Source organism: Rhodnius prolixus, unplaced genomic scaffold, assembly GCF_049639745.1.
Source record: "Rhodnius prolixus isolate KJV_2025 unplaced genomic scaffold, Rpr scaffold_12, whole genome shotgun sequence".
Lineage (NCBI taxonomy): Eukaryota > Metazoa > Arthropoda > Insecta > Hemiptera > Reduviidae > Rhodnius > Rhodnius prolixus.
In genome coordinates, this window is record NW_027411635.1 from 6,799,593 (window position 1) to 6,817,571 (window position 17,979).

Sequence of the window (17,979 nt, forward strand, 5' to 3'; positions counted from 1 at the left end):
AAATGACTTAGCCGAATTTTTGGCCAAAGGTCTTAAACTAGAAAGTGTGACAATCAACTCGCTTTTTTTTCATTTTTTATTTTTTTATAAAAAAAAAGAAGTTAAAAATGAGAAAAACGGCATTTTCAAAATTTTTTTTGTGTAGATGTTCTTGTTTTTGCTGTCACCTTTTTTGTAAACAACGTACTGTCTAAATGTGTGAACCGATTTTCATGAATGAGGTGTAAATCGATTTTGAGTTTCATGTAGATGTGCCTTTTGGAGGTCTCAAAGCTGTACATGAATTGGAAGAGGAGTTAGCACCTTCTTAAACATTTATTACTAAAAAACTATTTATGTAAAAAACTATGCTTATCTCGAATTGGATAAAATTTAGAAGGATGATGGGGTTAGGGTTTTCCTATATAATATAGAAGTGCCGTCCTGCTCTTACCTACTGACGGAAAGTATTGCGATCCATGAATCGATTTTCCATGAGAACCGATTTTCATGAATGGTCAATTGATTCAAAATTTTATGTAGTATTTGCATTTTAGAGGTTTCGACGTTGCAAATTTTTAAAATGGAAGTTCGCCCCACGCGAGTAAGGTCCTGCTAAAATATAATACTAATAACTGTGTAAATCTTAGCCCGATTTCAAAAATATTTGACAGGAAGAAAAAGTGGCAAGGGAATTAGTGCAATCGTGAATAAGTCTAATTATTTTAGAGGTTAATCTTTACAATAGCTCCCCAGAGGCGTGGCCTGTTTTTTTTAGGGTGTTGGTAGTGCAGAGCACCTACCGGGGAAAATAAAAACTACTTCCCGTCAATGTGCGGATGGTGCGAATTTCGTAGCGCTTATGTTTAGCGCGCATGCGCAGTACACATACTGCATAGCAACTGCTTCCTGATTAATGTATTAATAGTTCCCGCGAGTGTTCTGTATGTGACCGGAGGTGCCGTTTTTTTGTAACTTTATGAGTATGAGCGTTTTAAATTTGCGGGTTTTTTTAAATTAAAGCATGATTGTAGTGTGAGTAAGAATGGAGTTCGACAAGTATACCCTCCTCAGGAAAAGGACTTCACAGAATAAGGTAGTTTCTTTTGTGTTGTTCTGTGTAATTATTGTAATGAATGTTGTGACAAAAATTAAAAAATTGAGGGTGATTAGGTAGGTTAGGAGGGGGTATGGGGGAAGAAAAAATCAGGGGGTGTGGGGGGCGAAGCCCCCTATTAAGAAATAAATAAAGAATTCGAAGTTATTCTGATTCGGTGCTACCATATAACCCGCTAGATTTAAGTGTGAATATAAAATAAATAAATAGTTTTATATTTATATTTGAATATGGCGGGTTCTATAGTAACAGCGAATCAGAATCACTTCGAATTAGGCCACGCCTCTGGGGAGCTATTGTAAAGATTTACCATTTTAGATAGCCTAATATTTATTTATCACTAGATATATTTTGAGTTTTTCAAATCATGGATACTCATAAAAAGAGGAATCAATCCAAAAGGTGCAAAAATCTCTTTTAGCAAAAAATTACAGGTTAAAATATCAAGTACAAGGGTCGATAAAAGGTACACAAATCAGCAAGCACCAAACATTGCATTCATATTTCAGCTCGTAAATTCTGCCATTTAGAAACGACAAAGCTTTTGTGCTTCATTAATATGTTATAACAATAACATCTTTGGAGTAATTTTGCTGCATAAAATTTTCATTAATATTGTTTAGGATTTATTAGATGTCACTTATGCTGGCCATTTTCAAAATATTTGTATGTGTTTCATTAGCATTTTTGTTTAAACCTGTGGATGATTAGTTTATTATAATCAATCTAATTAAAATGGGTGTTAATATTGTTTAGGGCCTGATGGAGATTTATTTACTAGTATTTTGTACAATCTCTACATGCCACCAGATGGATTCTGCTTTGACGTATTCTGCAATGATGAACCCATCATGGACAATCCTAACATGCACGGCAACAACGTAAAACGCAGGGTAAATTTAAATATAATTACTTACTAGTAGGAGGAAACACTGTTTTAAAAATAAATAGTACTATAATAAAAACAAATACAATAATAATTTATTTTGAATACATTTACATTGTTTCACATAAAATGAAAATGAAAAGCAGAAATATGTATCTCTTGATAGTTTACAATGATTTACAAACAAAAATAATAATGTTACTGGATTGGTAGTTGGACGTTAAGCCCCGCCTGAAAAAGTAGGCGATTACTTTACTTTCAATAATGTTAACTTAACAAAAACAAAATTAAACAGAATAAGCTCGATCTTTTTGTGGGAAATGAAAACAAATAAATAAGATCTTAGTAAGAATAAATAAACTTAAATAATATAGAAGTTATCTCCAAAATTTCAAACCCTTTTTCGCATGGATAGATATCCGTCTACCGAGTTGCTATTTCTGTATGTGTTTTGCTATTTTTTTTATATAGTACATTTTAATAATTAAACTCATTAAACTACATGAGTAACATACTTCTGTATGGCAGTGCATATTTTAAAAAGCTGTAGAACCTATACCAGTCCAGCTGCCCTAGAAAATGGGAATCCTTTTTATTTTTAAGGTTTTTTTTTCTCAGGTTTACCTCTACACAGGTTTTAATAGCATCAATTTCAGCCCTAGAAAACTTTCAATGAAGATATCTGGTTTCACTTCAAAGATCCTGGCTCTGCAGCCACAAGACTTTTGAAAACTAGATGAATTTTTTTTTTCAATCTGTGAACATGACGTTCTTTCGGGAAACATTAAAACAGTAAAGGTTGTAAATTTATATGTTAGTAATCGCTATAAAGAGTCTAAATAAATTTATCTGAGCCTTTTTGAGATAAATTTTAAAATATTTATAAATTCTATTCAGTAAAATGGCAATTCAGTCAAGTTTGAAAGTTAGTTCCACATTTAATTCATATTATTATATAGGTAGCAAGTGAATACCAAAACTACGTGGGGCTCTTTAGACAACAGTCTAACCACCTTTCTCTTAGAGGAGCCCTATCGAACTTTGCCGGACCAACTTTTCAAATAATAGTGGTAGATCATGTATACAGGGTGTTCATTTTAAGACGGCTCAAATGCATTTCATGTTTAAACGGTTAATCTGAGCAAAAAATGGTAGAGGAAAAATTTGTTGTTTGTCATCTCTAGTTTCAGAATATGTGACTTCTCTGGCTCGCAAGCCAGGTTAGCCAGGAGGTTATTAACTGCTCTCTGTATCTGAGGAGGCACCTTTGAAAGCACAGTACATGCTTCACAAGTTGAGTAAAGTGCATTATTTGATAAATTAAGGAATAAGTTTGATCCTTTACATGAAAGATATTGATCACTTAAATATGTGGCAGGAGGTTTCCAATTTTTTTTGGTAATTAAACGCAACTCTCCCAAAATTACCAAATAATTATTAAACCTTCTTGTTTGTAAAAGATGTAAAATTAATTTTTAACCATTTTGTGTATGCTTGAGAACATCTAAAGCTCTTAACATTTGATTTTTCTTAGAAAAATCCCTCGGAAAACGACTTATTTCCCGATATTAAGAAAAATACTAGCTTTACTGCCCTGGCAATATTTTCAGTAGAAAGGGGATGATAAAATACATAAAAGTGACCTATCGCGTGTTCTTCTTTGTCTTAGATAACAAGTTAAAAAATTAAAATATTAATAAATACCAGATTTTGAAATGGCCTAGCACCTTTAATTTTAAAGATATCGAATTGCGGTTTCCGGTTTCTTTCATAACATTTTATACTCTTTAAAACTGTGTACATGAAAATGGGGGTCAACTGCGAACCCTTACTTTTGGTCGCGCGTGAGCCGCGTATGCGGGCAGGAATCTAAAATCAAGTCACATATTCTGAAACTAAAGGTGACGGGCAAAAACTGTTTCCTCTACCATTTTTTGCTCAGATTAACCGTTTAAGCATGAAATGCATTTGAGCCGTCTTAAAATGAACACCCTGTATGTATAATTCGTACACTCAGTTTGAGTGAATTGGTTGAAAAAAAAAAGTTCAGTTTAATAGTACGATTTTGAACAAATCCATTTTGTGGCATGGCATCATTGGTTGGCTCCTGAACTAAATATCGAACTGGAATATTGTGCGATTTTTAGTTTTTCAGTTACAATGGATAATTCACTCATAGATCCACCAATTTCAAAAACCACTCAGCTCAGAGGAGCTCAAAATGGATATTTTTGGTCAAAACTAATAATAAGTAAATCTGATTGATTACAATGCCATTTCTTTTATGGTTGTTATGATTTCGTTGGAAATGTTTTAAAATTGCCAATCTGTCTTGGGGTTTCTCTTATTTCGTTCTGAATTTAACCATGTTCAACATAAGCGTTACTTACCCTATTAAAACAAATGTGTTTCCCACATTGATATCATAACTTGTACATAAGTTAATAGTACGGAGAAAGTTATCTGAATCATTCTTTTAATCATTTTAAATCATTCTTAATTGCGATAAGAGAAAGACTTGTTAGTGTTCACACGAGGTTAGTTTGTCACTGTTTGCAGGTATCGTCTTTTGTTTCCTACGCCAAGCAGTGGGCGAGTGCATACAGAACCAATAACGTGATGATCACTATGGGCGGTGACTTCAATTACATGGTTGCTGGCAGTTGGTTCGTCAACATGGATAAATTAATCAAGTAATGAGCAATTTTATTGCTGTTGTTTCAGTTTTTGTTTGTGTTTTTTAAAAAAATCGTTTTTCTATGGGGAATGGACATTGCTAAAATCTAAAATTGCCTAAATTCGATATCTACAAGTTATTACTATCTTAGAGAGTATGAGATAATTATTTTTCTAATATAAAGTAAAGTATCGCCTATTTTTTCTGGCATGCTTTACGTTCTACTACCTAATTAGGTGTCTTCGTCTAAGTCGCCTTGATTTTCAGATATAGTTTACAATGAATTCTTCTATTAAACAAATAAAATCCAAGGCCTAGAATGGGAATCAAATCGAGTACCACAATACTTCTTAGCTTTGCGGGCCTCGCTTCTAATTGCTTGGCCTAGATTTTATGATATATTTCGTCTATAAAGAATACTTGCTGATTATCCAACAATAGTTGGCCAGCATATTTGGATTCCACTTGCCTTGAAGGTACCAAGCTTTTAATAAGGTTGGCAAACCTTACCATTGTTTTGCATTATTAAAATCTTTTGATTGAAGTGCGCTAAGTGCGAGCCCAAGAAGTGTATTTTCATGGTCACATTAAATCTCAAATTTTGCCACTTTTGATTTCACTAAAAGTTCTGAATAATATTTTTGAAATACCTTACCAAGTTTCATTTTCCAATGGAACATCTCAAAATATTAATAACATTTCAATGTTTATATTTATGGGACCACGAATATTCCTTTTTTAATTTTTGCGTCGCTGAGTTTGGGTAACTTCTTTGGAAACTGTTTTATATACTTAAAACCTGAGCTACTGTCTTTGGCTTTGACGAAATTTTTCATCAAGCCCATTTTAATATGTAATGGAGGTAAATACACTTTTTTAGGATAGAAAACAAAGTGTTACGCTCCACATTTTCTTCTCCAAGTATAGTGATTCACTTTTAGACCATACTGTTCAAATGTTTGCAGTTTGCACAAAGAGCAACTGAGTAAAGTTTAGTGTTACTCTACTGCTGACCAAGTAAAAGCATAAATCATCTTCAATTGCTATAACTTTTCATTCATCCATTCCATACTGAAGCTTTATCAGTCCAGTTTCGAAAAATCAATCAATCAGTTTAAAGAATTAAGCACCATTCTGTCAGGTTGTATTCGTAAGCCAGTGTCTCATTAACAGAAATAGTCTTCATATTCAAATTACGACAATAACATATCTTTGCAGTAGTTATGTAGGAACCAAGTAATTCTGGCTTATTCTGGATAACTTTAAATCTCGTACGAGATCGTTTATATATTCTTGAATCAATAAATGCAGTTGAAACAAATGTCACCACACGATTTAGTGCTGCATGCCTCTATCACAAAAGGCCAGTATTGAGTTAGGGTGAACTACCAATAAATACAACAATGAAAATGTGTGTGCATCATTATTATGTGTATATGAACACAATTTCTTTTTAATTTTAATGAGTGATCATTTACCTAATGTCAAGGGTGGGCTTAAATCATTTTGACAATTTTTGTTATGTGTGTGGTGAAGTAACGCTTATGTCTCAGATGTGGTAAGATAGATAGTCTAGTAATCTGCCTGAACGAACTGATTTCAAGAGCCAATTTGTTGTGAGAGAAAAGTATTTCATGATGTACAATTAGAAGTATTTTATTTATTCTTTTCCAGATATGGCAATGAATATTATAGTGAAGTCAACATCTTGTACTCCACGCCTAGTTGTTATGTACAATCGCTACTAGAATCCGACATAATTTGGCCGTTCAAAGATAGGGATGACTTCTTTCCATACAGTTCTTACGAGGGAAAGTATTGGACAGGCTACTACACTTCCAGACCATCGCTGAAGTACCTGGCACATAAAGTCAACCAACTACTTATGGTAATCTCGAGACTTGACTAAACAGTATTATACTTATTTTTATTTATTTATTTTTGTCAAAAGATATTTGTGTGTAAAAATGGGAGACTCCTCTTTCCTTCTTTATTTTGTTACCATTGTTATAAATTATCTTCAGGATGTCGAGGCAGCACCATAATAGTCTTAAATTCATTCGTAGGATCTTAATAACTTAATAAAAATGGCTGTATGAGAAAACTACGAATCTGGAATCTATTATTTTAGTTTATTATCTCAGCAGTACAAATGTATCGCAATATCTAGCTCTGATCAAAAGACTGTGGCCAGTTTTCCACTGGCTTTCCGAGCTACCCTGGTAGTTTTGGGCTTCCAACATCTGTCTTGAAACCGTTCGAGAAACTCGTAGAGTCATAGATTTAAAGTAATTACTTAATGTCAATTACTTAATGACTGTCAATTATTAGTGTTTATTTTATAGTTTGAAGAGATCATTTTTGCACAAAATGATTATCTTGCCTAAATTATTTTGTTTAATCTAAGCCATTGTGGCTTTTAAATATAAATGCTGTTTTGTTTGAATGGCAGGCGAGCTCTAGTTTGCTGACATTTTTGAGATTAGATTCGGAAAACAACAGCCTGTTTTACCTGCAACGCGTGGTAGCTTTACTGCAGCATCACGACGCAATCAGCGGTACCGAGAAGCAACACGTAGCCAACGATTATAAGGTGTATCTGCAGGAAGCTGTCACCACAGCCGAGGACATATTCACCAATGCGTTCAGGTAATTCAGGACATTCGACAAAAAGTTTTTTTTTTCTTTCTCACCGTTTACAATTTTTTTAGGTATAAATTTTGGCATCAAGTTGGTTTCTTTATTAAATAATACTCCTTAAAAACTTACAGCATAAAAAGTCAGGTATAAGGGTTGATTAACCGACAAAAGTACACAAATCAGAAAGTAGCCAATATTTCATTAATATTCGAAACTTCAGCCAGTTAGAAACGCTCAAATAAGTTTATGTTGTCTCTAATTTTTTTATGTAATAGGACTAATATTATTATGTAATTTAAAATATATCTATTATGATTTATAAAATATATCCAATGATATATAAATTTTTGGATACTGGGAATAATTAATATATCGGGTATTAGGAATGTTTTATTGATGCCTTGAGTTCAGATAACCTAAGAACACATGCGTTTGAAATCAGTGTCGCAGATATTCCAGAATAAATCCAATTAATTTTTTGTATACTTTCCAATGAAATTAATAGATAAATATTTCTATAATTATCATTCTAACTTAAAAAATAATCAATAATGCTGTTTGCCTAATAATTCCAAACTTTCAAATGTCTATTCTGTAAAGTTACATATCCGGTTAACATATATTCTTAGCATTTAGAAAAAGCAATACTCACAATATATGATATTGTGCAGGCGGTGGAACTGTATCTACCACTGGAGAGATTGTTTAAAAGTATGCTTGAGAGTTGATATCCCCAAAGAACACCTCAAAAACAATTTTCTTGGGAAATCGTTTCGAATAATAGTGGAAGGTATTTATTTGTAGGTCAATAATATTTGGGTATGAGAAAATTACAAAATGTTAAAGACACCCAGTGTGAGGAAGCTTTAGCCCATAGGCAAAGATGGCAAAAGTTTTTTAAACATTTATTAGGAAATAAGAGCACCTCATCTTACAATCAATACTGCCCTATAAAATGGTACCTAGAGAATAATTTACTACTTTTCGTTAAATCTGGGCCAGTATTCCAACTTTTTCCAATGTTTTATATACATTTATTTCCCAATTAGGATCTTGTAACATCCAGCTCTTGTAAGTACTTCTCAGAGATAAAAATTTTCATTTTTCGGTGAATCAAGGAAAGGATTCCAATTAACTAATTTTCTTTTGTTTATTTATTTTTTTAACTTTTAAATTTCAATTAATCAATTTTTATTGTAATCAGTTTTTTATCAGTAATTTTGTATTGTAATCTTGTAATCAGTAATTTCATTGTAAACCAGTATTGCTCTACATATCAGAGATTAACTTGACTTTTTTAAAGTAAATAAATGCCAGAATTTAAATATTTCTAGTAGTTTTGAAACATTAATTTCGAAATAAGAGCGACCCTTTAGCTTCTAACCAGCCGAAATAAAGTAATTTGTTGTCAGAGATTAAATTAACTGGTTTTTTTTTCAAACCTACAGCAGAGTGCGGAGTTGAAAGATTAAATTCACAACACTTCGGTCAATCTAGGGTTTAATTCCGATTTTTTCTTACGTTTTTTGTACACGTACTACGAAATAAAAGTGACCCTTTATCTTACATCCAGCACTGCCCCAGAATGTGGCGATCAGAGTTTAAATTCACAAAACTGCAGTAAATCAAAGGCAGAATTCGGACTTTTTCTATGTTTTTATCAACATTTGATGTTATTCATTATTGAGAATAACCTAGATGGTTGTAAATGGAGTCTATAATTTGTATTTGGTCGAATAACGCTTATATGTTTGGCACTTCTCGATTTTTATCAAATAAGCTGGACAAAATTATACACTGGCCTACACGCCAGAACTGTACCTCAAAAAAGGACATATGGTAAGCATTCATAATAACAGGTTGACTTGGCATGAGCACTTAGAGTCATGGCTCACGTACAATTACGGTTGATAAAATGTTCTTTTTTGCATTTACCAACAGAAGTAGTGGGATGCAGTTGCATGTTGCATACTGGCCCGATATAACTACTGACCCGGCTCAAATGGAACAATATTTGGATATTTGTTAAAGATAAGAGTCATGCCTTCCACATTACCGTTGTCTTCGCATTGGGTAGGACAGAGATTATTCAGTGCTGGAGACCAACGATAATCAAAGAGGCCCCTTCCCAAATCGCACAAACGTAGCAGTCATTTCAGACTAGAATCCTCTCGCTGGATGTTGGTCCCTGATACTTCTTCATGACATCACAGTCACGAAAATAAACGTCAAAACTAATTATGGAGTAGCAATTTTGTTCTTGCTTTATGATCAATTGAATTCTAAATAGTAGATATTTTTTTTTTAATATTTGAAACATGTTTCTGGTTAATTATTTTATGAAGGTTTTAGTCCGCATAAATTCAGCTTTAAAATTGAAACCACAAGAATTACACTAGATATTTGAAAATATAAATTAGTAATTTGTTTAAGAAAATGTTTTGGTGAACATTATCGACACCAGCATTTCTGCATGAAGACTAACGTCAGCGAGTGTAAGCTGTCCGAGGAGCGGAGCATGTTTATGGTACATCTGTACAACCCGCTTGGTCATTCTGTGGACATGGAGGTCAGATTACCCGTTCCTCTCGGCCAGTATTCTGTTCTTAGTCATCAAGGTAAACTTGTCAATTTTTTTTCTTCTTTCAGATAATTTAATTTGTTATATATTTGTATTAGGTATTATAATACTTTTTTCTGGTCTCAGTATCTCAGAAAAGAATTGCTGGTTTAAAAGAAAAGATCTCAACTAAAGAGCATTCTGGATAAAATAAATCAGTTGCTTTACTTAAATAATGGAATAAAATATGGTAATCAAAATACTGAATATTTAAACAATTATGCGAATAATGAAATCTAAGCGTTGCACAAATAGAACAAGAGAATATTATGTGGAATGTCAGTTTTCTGTAACTCAACCAACCCGCATAGCCAAGCCCTGAAGAAGGCAATATACTATATTTATCGAAACGTTGGCAAAAAGACGAGTTGTTGCTTTTATTTGGACCGATTCCTCGCTAATTTGAATCCATAATATAATATTTCTACGGTCACTAAATATTGTATATTATTATAACTCATATACACCTCAACTACTAACACAAATAGCGAAAGGGGAAACGGTTTTTCTCAGTTATTCTATTCATCAGAACGTCTTTCAATAATTCGTTCTACAATTCAGTGATTACTAATACTTCAAGTTTATAATATTCTTCATCAGATAGTTTACGCAGCATTCATTATGCTTGAGACTCAAAACACTCAAAAAGTAGCCATTGATTATCATTTGAATAATATAAAATATCTTGAATAATTAAAATTTTATATTATCAGTTTTTTAAAATCTTTTCATGTGCACAGGTAGCGTTGAGAACGAACTGATTCCATTGCCCAGACAAGTGCTACAGCTGGCTGAGCGTAAGAGTTCCGCTAAGCATGACTTGTTTTTCATTGCCAAAGATCTAGCACCACTTGGCATCACTTCTTATTATGTTAAAAGGGAAAATTTGATTGATCCGAACGTGTCATCAACTGCAGAGCTGCTGGAGGAAACTGACTTCAATGATACTGTGGTGAATGGAATGTTAACAGTCGACAATTTTGGGGTATTATGTTTACCTTTATATTTTTTTTTTTATGTACGTTTGGTTTTTGTCTAAAATGTAAAATCACATTCTGTTTTTATTTTGAGCTAGAAACACGAACAAATATATATGTATGTATATTGTATATTAATATACATATACAGGGTGTTTCAGGATTAAGTGTCTTAACTGAATATATGAACTTAGGACCTCAAAACAAGAAAAAAAATTCCTATGAAGGTATGCCCGTTAACGCTTTGTTTATGAGATATTCACGTCTAAAGATTTTAGCACGAATGATAAATTGATTGTATAACTGCTAAAATCACCTTATGTCTCTAACTGCAAATACCAAGATTGACATTTTACGAAATAATACCGTCTGGAATTTGCACTGTGGACTTTCTAAATAATAACTCTTTCTCAATAACATTTATCAGTTTGACGCTTTTACAGAGTTAGCATCATTATGCATCACAGTGAATATGCCGATATGGTGTTTGTGTACGATTTTTCAATACTGCCCGTCGTGAATATTCCGTGCAATTTCCGAATAAAAGATTACCATAACAGACTATCTTTAGGTCCGCATTTTAACATCTTAGAGTAACTGGCATATTTGCTTTAATGCCACGTGCTGATGGAGCTTTTGCCCCTTAATGAAATGAAAGGAGTGCGACAATATTACAATAATTATAATGATAATCCGTCCGCCAGTGTACGAAGAGCTGCAGCTGAATTACATATTACGACAACTCTCTAAGGAGAATAAGGAAAACTCTCTTTGCAGATGGACGTAACCCATAGCATAATCAACGGTTCGACATTTATTACCTCAAGAATTTTGTCAAAGAAATTTTTACGATTGGTATTTAAATAAGTTGATCTTGAGCCAGAATTTTCGCGTCATATTCTCTGGACGGATGAAGCTACACTCACAAGAAGTGCTCAATCAAAAAACATCATCTCTGGATGCTCGAAAATTCTCATGCAATTCGTGAGCACCATTTTCAGCATGAGTTTCAGTGATATTAGACAATATTTTAATTGGTCCGCATTTCTTACCACCTAGGCTCAATGCGGACACATTTCTGCATTTTCTTAGTAATGACTATTACATTTTGATTGAAGTTGTTCCGCTTCAACTCAGAAGGAACTCACCGTTTCAATTAGATGGTTGTCCAGCACAGAGGCAGAGTTCCACGAAAGTAGCTAAATCAACATTATCCCAATCGATGGATTGGCCGAGCAGGACCGACGGTTTAGCCTGCTTGCTCTCCAGATCTGACACCAATGGATTGTTTTTGCTTGGGGTGCCATTAAAGGAAAAGCCTATGAAATGCCGGGCTTTAGAAAGAATATCATTTGACTACGAATGCTCTATTGTCATCGACCCTGTCTTACTGTCTTAAACATTGATTAGAGTTTTGGTTTGCAGCTATGTCAGCTGGTCTTCAATACGACGAGTGGCCTTCTCACTTCCATTGTTCTGGATAATGAACCGTTGGATTTTGAGCAAAACTTTTTCTATTATGCAGGAAAGCGTAACTACGATTACAGGGCTTCCGGAGCTTACACTTTCAGCACGTCTAACCAATATGCCAAAGTGGTGGCTAGTAAAGTGACATTACGTTTATACGCAGGTAAATTTTTACGTTGTAAATTAAATATTTAAGAATTATGAATTATTGTACTTCTCAACGTGGATGGAGAATAAAAATAATTATATTAGTTGCTGTAATGGTTAGTGGGGCCAAAAATAATTTTCTAACAATAGAAGTTTATTATTTTTAAGAGTTAGCTAGAGTAGTGTGAGATGTTAACGTAAGTGAAGTCGAAATCTATACACCAAACTGATTAGTCTACCTCTGTTGACGGCTGAAAATCACCCTCGGCGTCTATATTTGGAATTGGAGAGGAGGGAACATGGCATTTGATTGGAAATCTTCTCAGGCTATCCGAAACGTCTAATTAATGAATGTCTATTGCTATAAAATTATTTTTTGGTCTCTGCCAACATTAAAACTTATAATGAAGGCCAAACATCCAATTAATTTATCAATAGATAATAATAGCTTAAAAACAAAATCCATAAAAAAATAGAAATCTCTCCTGCTAGAGGTAACTAAGTTGCACATCTGCATTACTCTACCGTACGATTACATTGGAAATGAAGATTTCTGCACTGGCCATTGCTAAGTGTAGACGTAATGGTATTTGAAATTTTAGGGCATGAGGTGATAGAGGTACACCAGACGTTCAATTCTTGGGTCAGTCAGATCATACGACTGAAGAAAGGCGACTGCTCTGTGGAGTTTATCTGGCTAGTCGGTCCTATTGATATCAGGTAGTTATAGTTTTACTGCTCGTAATAAGCTGTCAATGAATCGTGTCAAATTCTCGAGCTGAAATAAATTTATATTTTCTCTAGGTAAGGGAAGTATTGCGGTCTGGTAAAATTTTATATTTTGAGGTTTCACCAAGGAATATAACTGAAACCTAGCGATCAAAATCCACAAACTAGAGTTACCACTTTATGGATTTTTCTCTAAAAAGGCTCCAACGATTTTTGTTTTTTCCATCGAATTATTTTAAACCATGTAAACATATTGCTCTCATGATGATCTACAACTTTTATTTGAAACATTTTTTCAGGAAAATTCGATTAGTGTTACTACTTGGAGAGGGTTTTGTGTCTTAAATATTATTATAAAGGTGGGATAAATATGTTGCGCAAATTCCGAGTTAGTTAAATATCCACTTTTTCCAGAAATTTCACAGCTTTATTGAATGAATTATTAACTTTTTTGTCATTTTTCAAAGATGGCTCCAACGATTTTCTTTAACTTTGTGTTCTTATTACACAAGAATTGGTCTTTAACTTTTATTTAAAGAATTTTTCCAGGACAATTCGGTTATAGGATGGATATTCTTACCGCTATGACACCTTTTCCTTAAGTTGTATGGTTTTGTGTATAAATGGGGGGATTTTAAGCCTTTGTGATATTCCGAATTCGTGAAAAAATTCAAAATCGTAAATATTACTTTACAGAATGTATTTTTCACTTTCCTAAAATTTCAAAAAATGTCTCCTACGACTTTGAAATATTAAAGTGAGCTATTCTAAAATTCAATCAATCAAATGCATTTCAAAATCATCCATTGTATCCATGAAAAAGTTTAGTTAATCTAGTTTGATACTGTCTGGAAATCATGAATTTTGCTGTCTCATAAAATAAACAGTTATTTTAGGACATTGTCGTCCATTCTATAATCTTTACGGACATATTTATTGCCTCCTTAGGTGTGGAAAATATTTAAAGCTTGATGAGAAAATGTTTGTAGAAGTAGGCAGGTTTGCACTCTAAGGGATTCTGATTTGGCGAGAACTTGATTTACGTGCTAAAAAAAAAAAAAACGCGTAGTACAATGCCAAGGGTTTCCCCTCTGCCTACTCTATACAACCTGATTGTGCGGCCTTTAAAAATAAAACGTTCCAGATTTGTTAGGCTATAGTGTGTGACGTCTGGTGCGATGAATATTAAACTATACAACTTCGTACCCAAATGTTAATCAGATATCATGCGTCCTTGTTCAATATTGAGAATATTCAAGTGAAGAATTAACTCATTTGTAGGGCAGTTAAAGAAGAAAGAATCTAATTAGATTCTTAATAATTAGTTTTAAGAGATGGTTATGTTCAGTTTTTCTGGCGTACTTTCACACTCAGAATAATCAAAGCTTGTATTTCCAGAGAAAGTTGGATACGATCGCAATATTTCCTCTAATAAGCTCGAAGTAAGCTTGAGCTCGAACAGTAGAGTAAGATGTACATTAAATGGAAGCCTAATCTTATTATACTAATTGCATTTTCCAGTGGACGTGAGTCTAAAGAGGTAATTACTCGCTATAAAACTAACATTAAATCAAATAGCCAGTTTTGGACGGACAGTAACGGCAGACGTTTTATGCTCAGAAGAAGGAATTGGCGATCTACGTGGAAATTCTACGGCTACGATATCATCGCAAGTAACTACTATCCAGTAACAAGTGCGGCCAGAATTGGCGATGAGAACACTTGTTTGACAGTATTAACTGATCGGGCACAGGGTGCTGCCAGTCTGCAAGATGGTGAAATTGAATTTATGGTAAATAAATATTATTTAGCATCATCGTACTATAACACAGCAACCTATTTAATACCAAATAATGGTATTTAGTCTAGTTTGTAATACATTGTGTATTTTACAGTATTTATTTATTTGTTTTGTTTTATTTTATTTATTTACATTACAGTATTTATAATATAAATTGTCCCATATATTCAGTAACGTAGTAGCTAGTAGAGGTAGAGGTAAGGGTGGGCCATTTAATTACTGTATATATTAAATGTTCTTAAGGCATAAGGCACAGTCAAGTGCCTTAACAAAAAAACATAACAAAAAAGCCACAGCAACCACTGGTGGAACAACAATTTGAATTGTTGTTCTATGCAAGATTTATACCCTAGTTTGATTTGATTATTCTTATTCCTTATTTGCGTTAATTTTAAAACGCCAAGCACATGAAAAATTAAGGAAGCTAAGTGTATGACGGATCAGATCCTCCTACCTACTATTTTAAACTCCCTTTTTTAGTGATGGTCAAAACAAGCAAGTTCTGAATGGACAAAAAACGCGACGTTACATACACCGAAAGGAACTGTGTGGTCTTCAGTTATTTACAAGATAGCTAGCGGATAGAGAAAGAAATCTATGGGAGAATCCAGAGATATTCATCATAAGACTTTTAGGGAATACTCCTATTCGAATTTCAAGCTGAAAGTTCGCCATCAAGACCTGTGATGAGAAATAGGCCACAAAAAGCTAGGGGTACTCATCTTCTTGGATATTAAGTTGCAATAAAAGCTTTAGCAGCTTTTAAAACCATGTCATCCCTTATTTGGTAATTTAAGAAGGCCCTAAAGTAGCTCAAAGTAATCCTGTTCAAATCTGAAACCCCTTTTCAACCCTTATCCATAACAGTGACTGGGCCAATATGAAGTTGTAAAGATCTTAGAGAACACCCACGTCTCTAGTGGTTTTCAGATGCAATAATACCAGTGATATCAAATGAAGTTAAAAAAATTACCAAACAAATATATTTTTCGTGCAAAAGCGATCTTATGCTAAAAGTTACGTTCTTATTAATTTTACGTTTGAAATTATTGTGCACTGAATTATAATGCAACGATCTAAAGTAAGGAGCGCCAATGTATCTTACATTTTTTAAATTTAAGAATTTTTCAAATATATGTTACAAGAGATAGAGCAAAGTGTAAAGAAGCTTTGTTTTAGCATAATTTCATTCTTTATTTAATACCTATGGAGGAAAAAAATTGTGAAAAAATTCTAGAATACATATTTGATAAGAATAATAAGCCTAAAAAGTGTTAATGATGAAACGTAGAAGTGGTATGTGAGCGTATAATTGAGCGTGGTCTACCCCCTACCTTTCTATGGTTCTATTGGCCAGTTTACACGCCTACTATACACTCGTTCGATCGGCCATTAGGATTGTTAATGCTAATTATTTCTATTAAAACAGTAGTTTAGAATTTTTCTACCATTTTTTCCTCCGTAAGGTATTTCATAAAGAATCAACTTAAGCAATAAAAATTTTCACTACAAAAACTAATGTAATTTTTAACTTAAGTTTTTTATTCCGTCACAATTCTTCTGTTAAATGAAAATTAGGCACGTCATAATTAAAATATAACATATTCTGCAATCATTCATAAACCGTAGTTGATGGTGAAACGTAAAATAAATGTTCAAAATTTGTTGTAATTTCATTGAGGCATCTAATAGAGAATTCGCATAACTGCCGTACCTAATCTACTCTTTCTCCGCGTACCCTAACGTACCTTTCAGACTATCACCTACTCAAATGCTTTCAGCTTCACAGGAGGCTTACCACGGACGATGGAAAAGGCGTGTTGGAGCCGCTAAACGAAGTGGCTCACAGCCAGGGTCTAGTGGTCAGAGGTACACACACATTGCAGTTCGTTAAGAACGCCCATGGATGCCAAGGTGAGGCCGCTGTTAAACACAGAACTACTGCTTTGTCTATTTCGTCCGGCCCTTGGATCTCTCTCAACACTGCCGAAGTGTCCGCAGACATCGAAACCGTAGAATTGCCAATAAAGGTTAGTTCACTAATACATAATCGGAATTGAAGGAGGCGTCTTTAATTTCTCCATAAGAGGTAGTACTGCGAACGTATCTGAATTTTGAAATTGAGTTTTTTCTGCAAATACATGTTCGATGTGCCCTGAATATAAAAACAAGTTACATCCATGCTCGACTTTCCACATGGGCAGTAATTCGGCTCGTACTGTAAGAGTGACTATCGCATTAGCCGTTCAATTAAAACGCTGAAAATATAAAAGCTCAAGACCCTTCCTTATAAGAAGCACTTCTTGTTTAATGATTTTCTTTAAACTTAGAATTTTAAATAAAAATTTTGACATTGAATTTATTGCACAGATGAAGTCAATGTTAAATAGCTCACTTCCAAAGAACGTCCATATCCTGTCATTGGAGCGGCGCTCCAATAACACCATGCTGCTACGTCTAGAACATATCTTTGAAAGAGACGAACATTCAACGTTATCACTCCCAGCTACAGTCACATTAACAGTAAGTAACAGTTTCATTTGTTCTACATTTCTACATTTACAACTTCCCCTTACCGCTTCACACGGCGAGTATTGCATTCGTATAACTACTGGCACATATACATAAGTATTTACACGCCTCGAAAATTTAGAAATATTATGTATAACTTGCATTAATTTGGAAACCCAATAAATAATAATTTTTTATTAATAAAGGAAAAAATAGTATTTGTAATGTATTTGTCAGAATCTATGAATACATAAATTGTATTTCAATTCAAAATAAGTTTTTTTCACTTTTGAGATAATTTTGTTATTATGTTCCTGACCAAAATATTGAGGTTCCAATGAATATAAACAACATAGCTTCATTTCTATAAAGGCTTTACAAGACTCGCTCAACCTACCTCCTTGTCAGCACGAAAATCAAGCTAAGGA

The 17,979-nt window shown here is 33.6% G+C and overlaps 1 protein-coding gene across 2 annotated transcripts in view; it reads left to right on the plus strand.

Annotated features, from left to right (window-relative positions):
• Positions 1-17,979, plus strand: part of LOC141461590 (lysosomal alpha-mannosidase-like) — a 45,506-nt gene that overhangs the window by 25,134 nt on the left and 2,393 nt on the right. Inside the window, exons 6-16 of one of the 2 annotated variants that reach the window (XM_074142723.1) lie at positions 1,853-1,989; positions 4,542-4,675; positions 6,334-6,547; positions 7,112-7,308; positions 9,733-9,917; positions 10,660-10,904; positions 12,322-12,526; positions 13,113-13,230; positions 14,761-15,031; positions 16,822-17,070; positions 17,411-17,563. In XM_074142723.1, coding sequence (XP_073998824.1) covers positions 1,853-1,989; positions 4,542-4,675; positions 6,334-6,547; positions 7,112-7,308; positions 9,733-9,917; positions 10,660-10,904; positions 12,322-12,526; positions 13,113-13,230; positions 14,761-15,031; positions 16,822-17,070; positions 17,411-17,563 — 2,108 coding nt within the window. The remainder of the gene's footprint in view (positions 1-1,852; positions 1,990-4,541; positions 4,676-6,333; positions 6,548-7,111; positions 7,309-9,732; positions 9,918-10,659; positions 10,905-12,321; positions 12,527-13,112; positions 13,231-14,760; positions 15,032-16,821; positions 17,071-17,410; positions 17,564-17,979) is intronic. The other variant, XM_074142724.1, reaches the window with a different exon arrangement.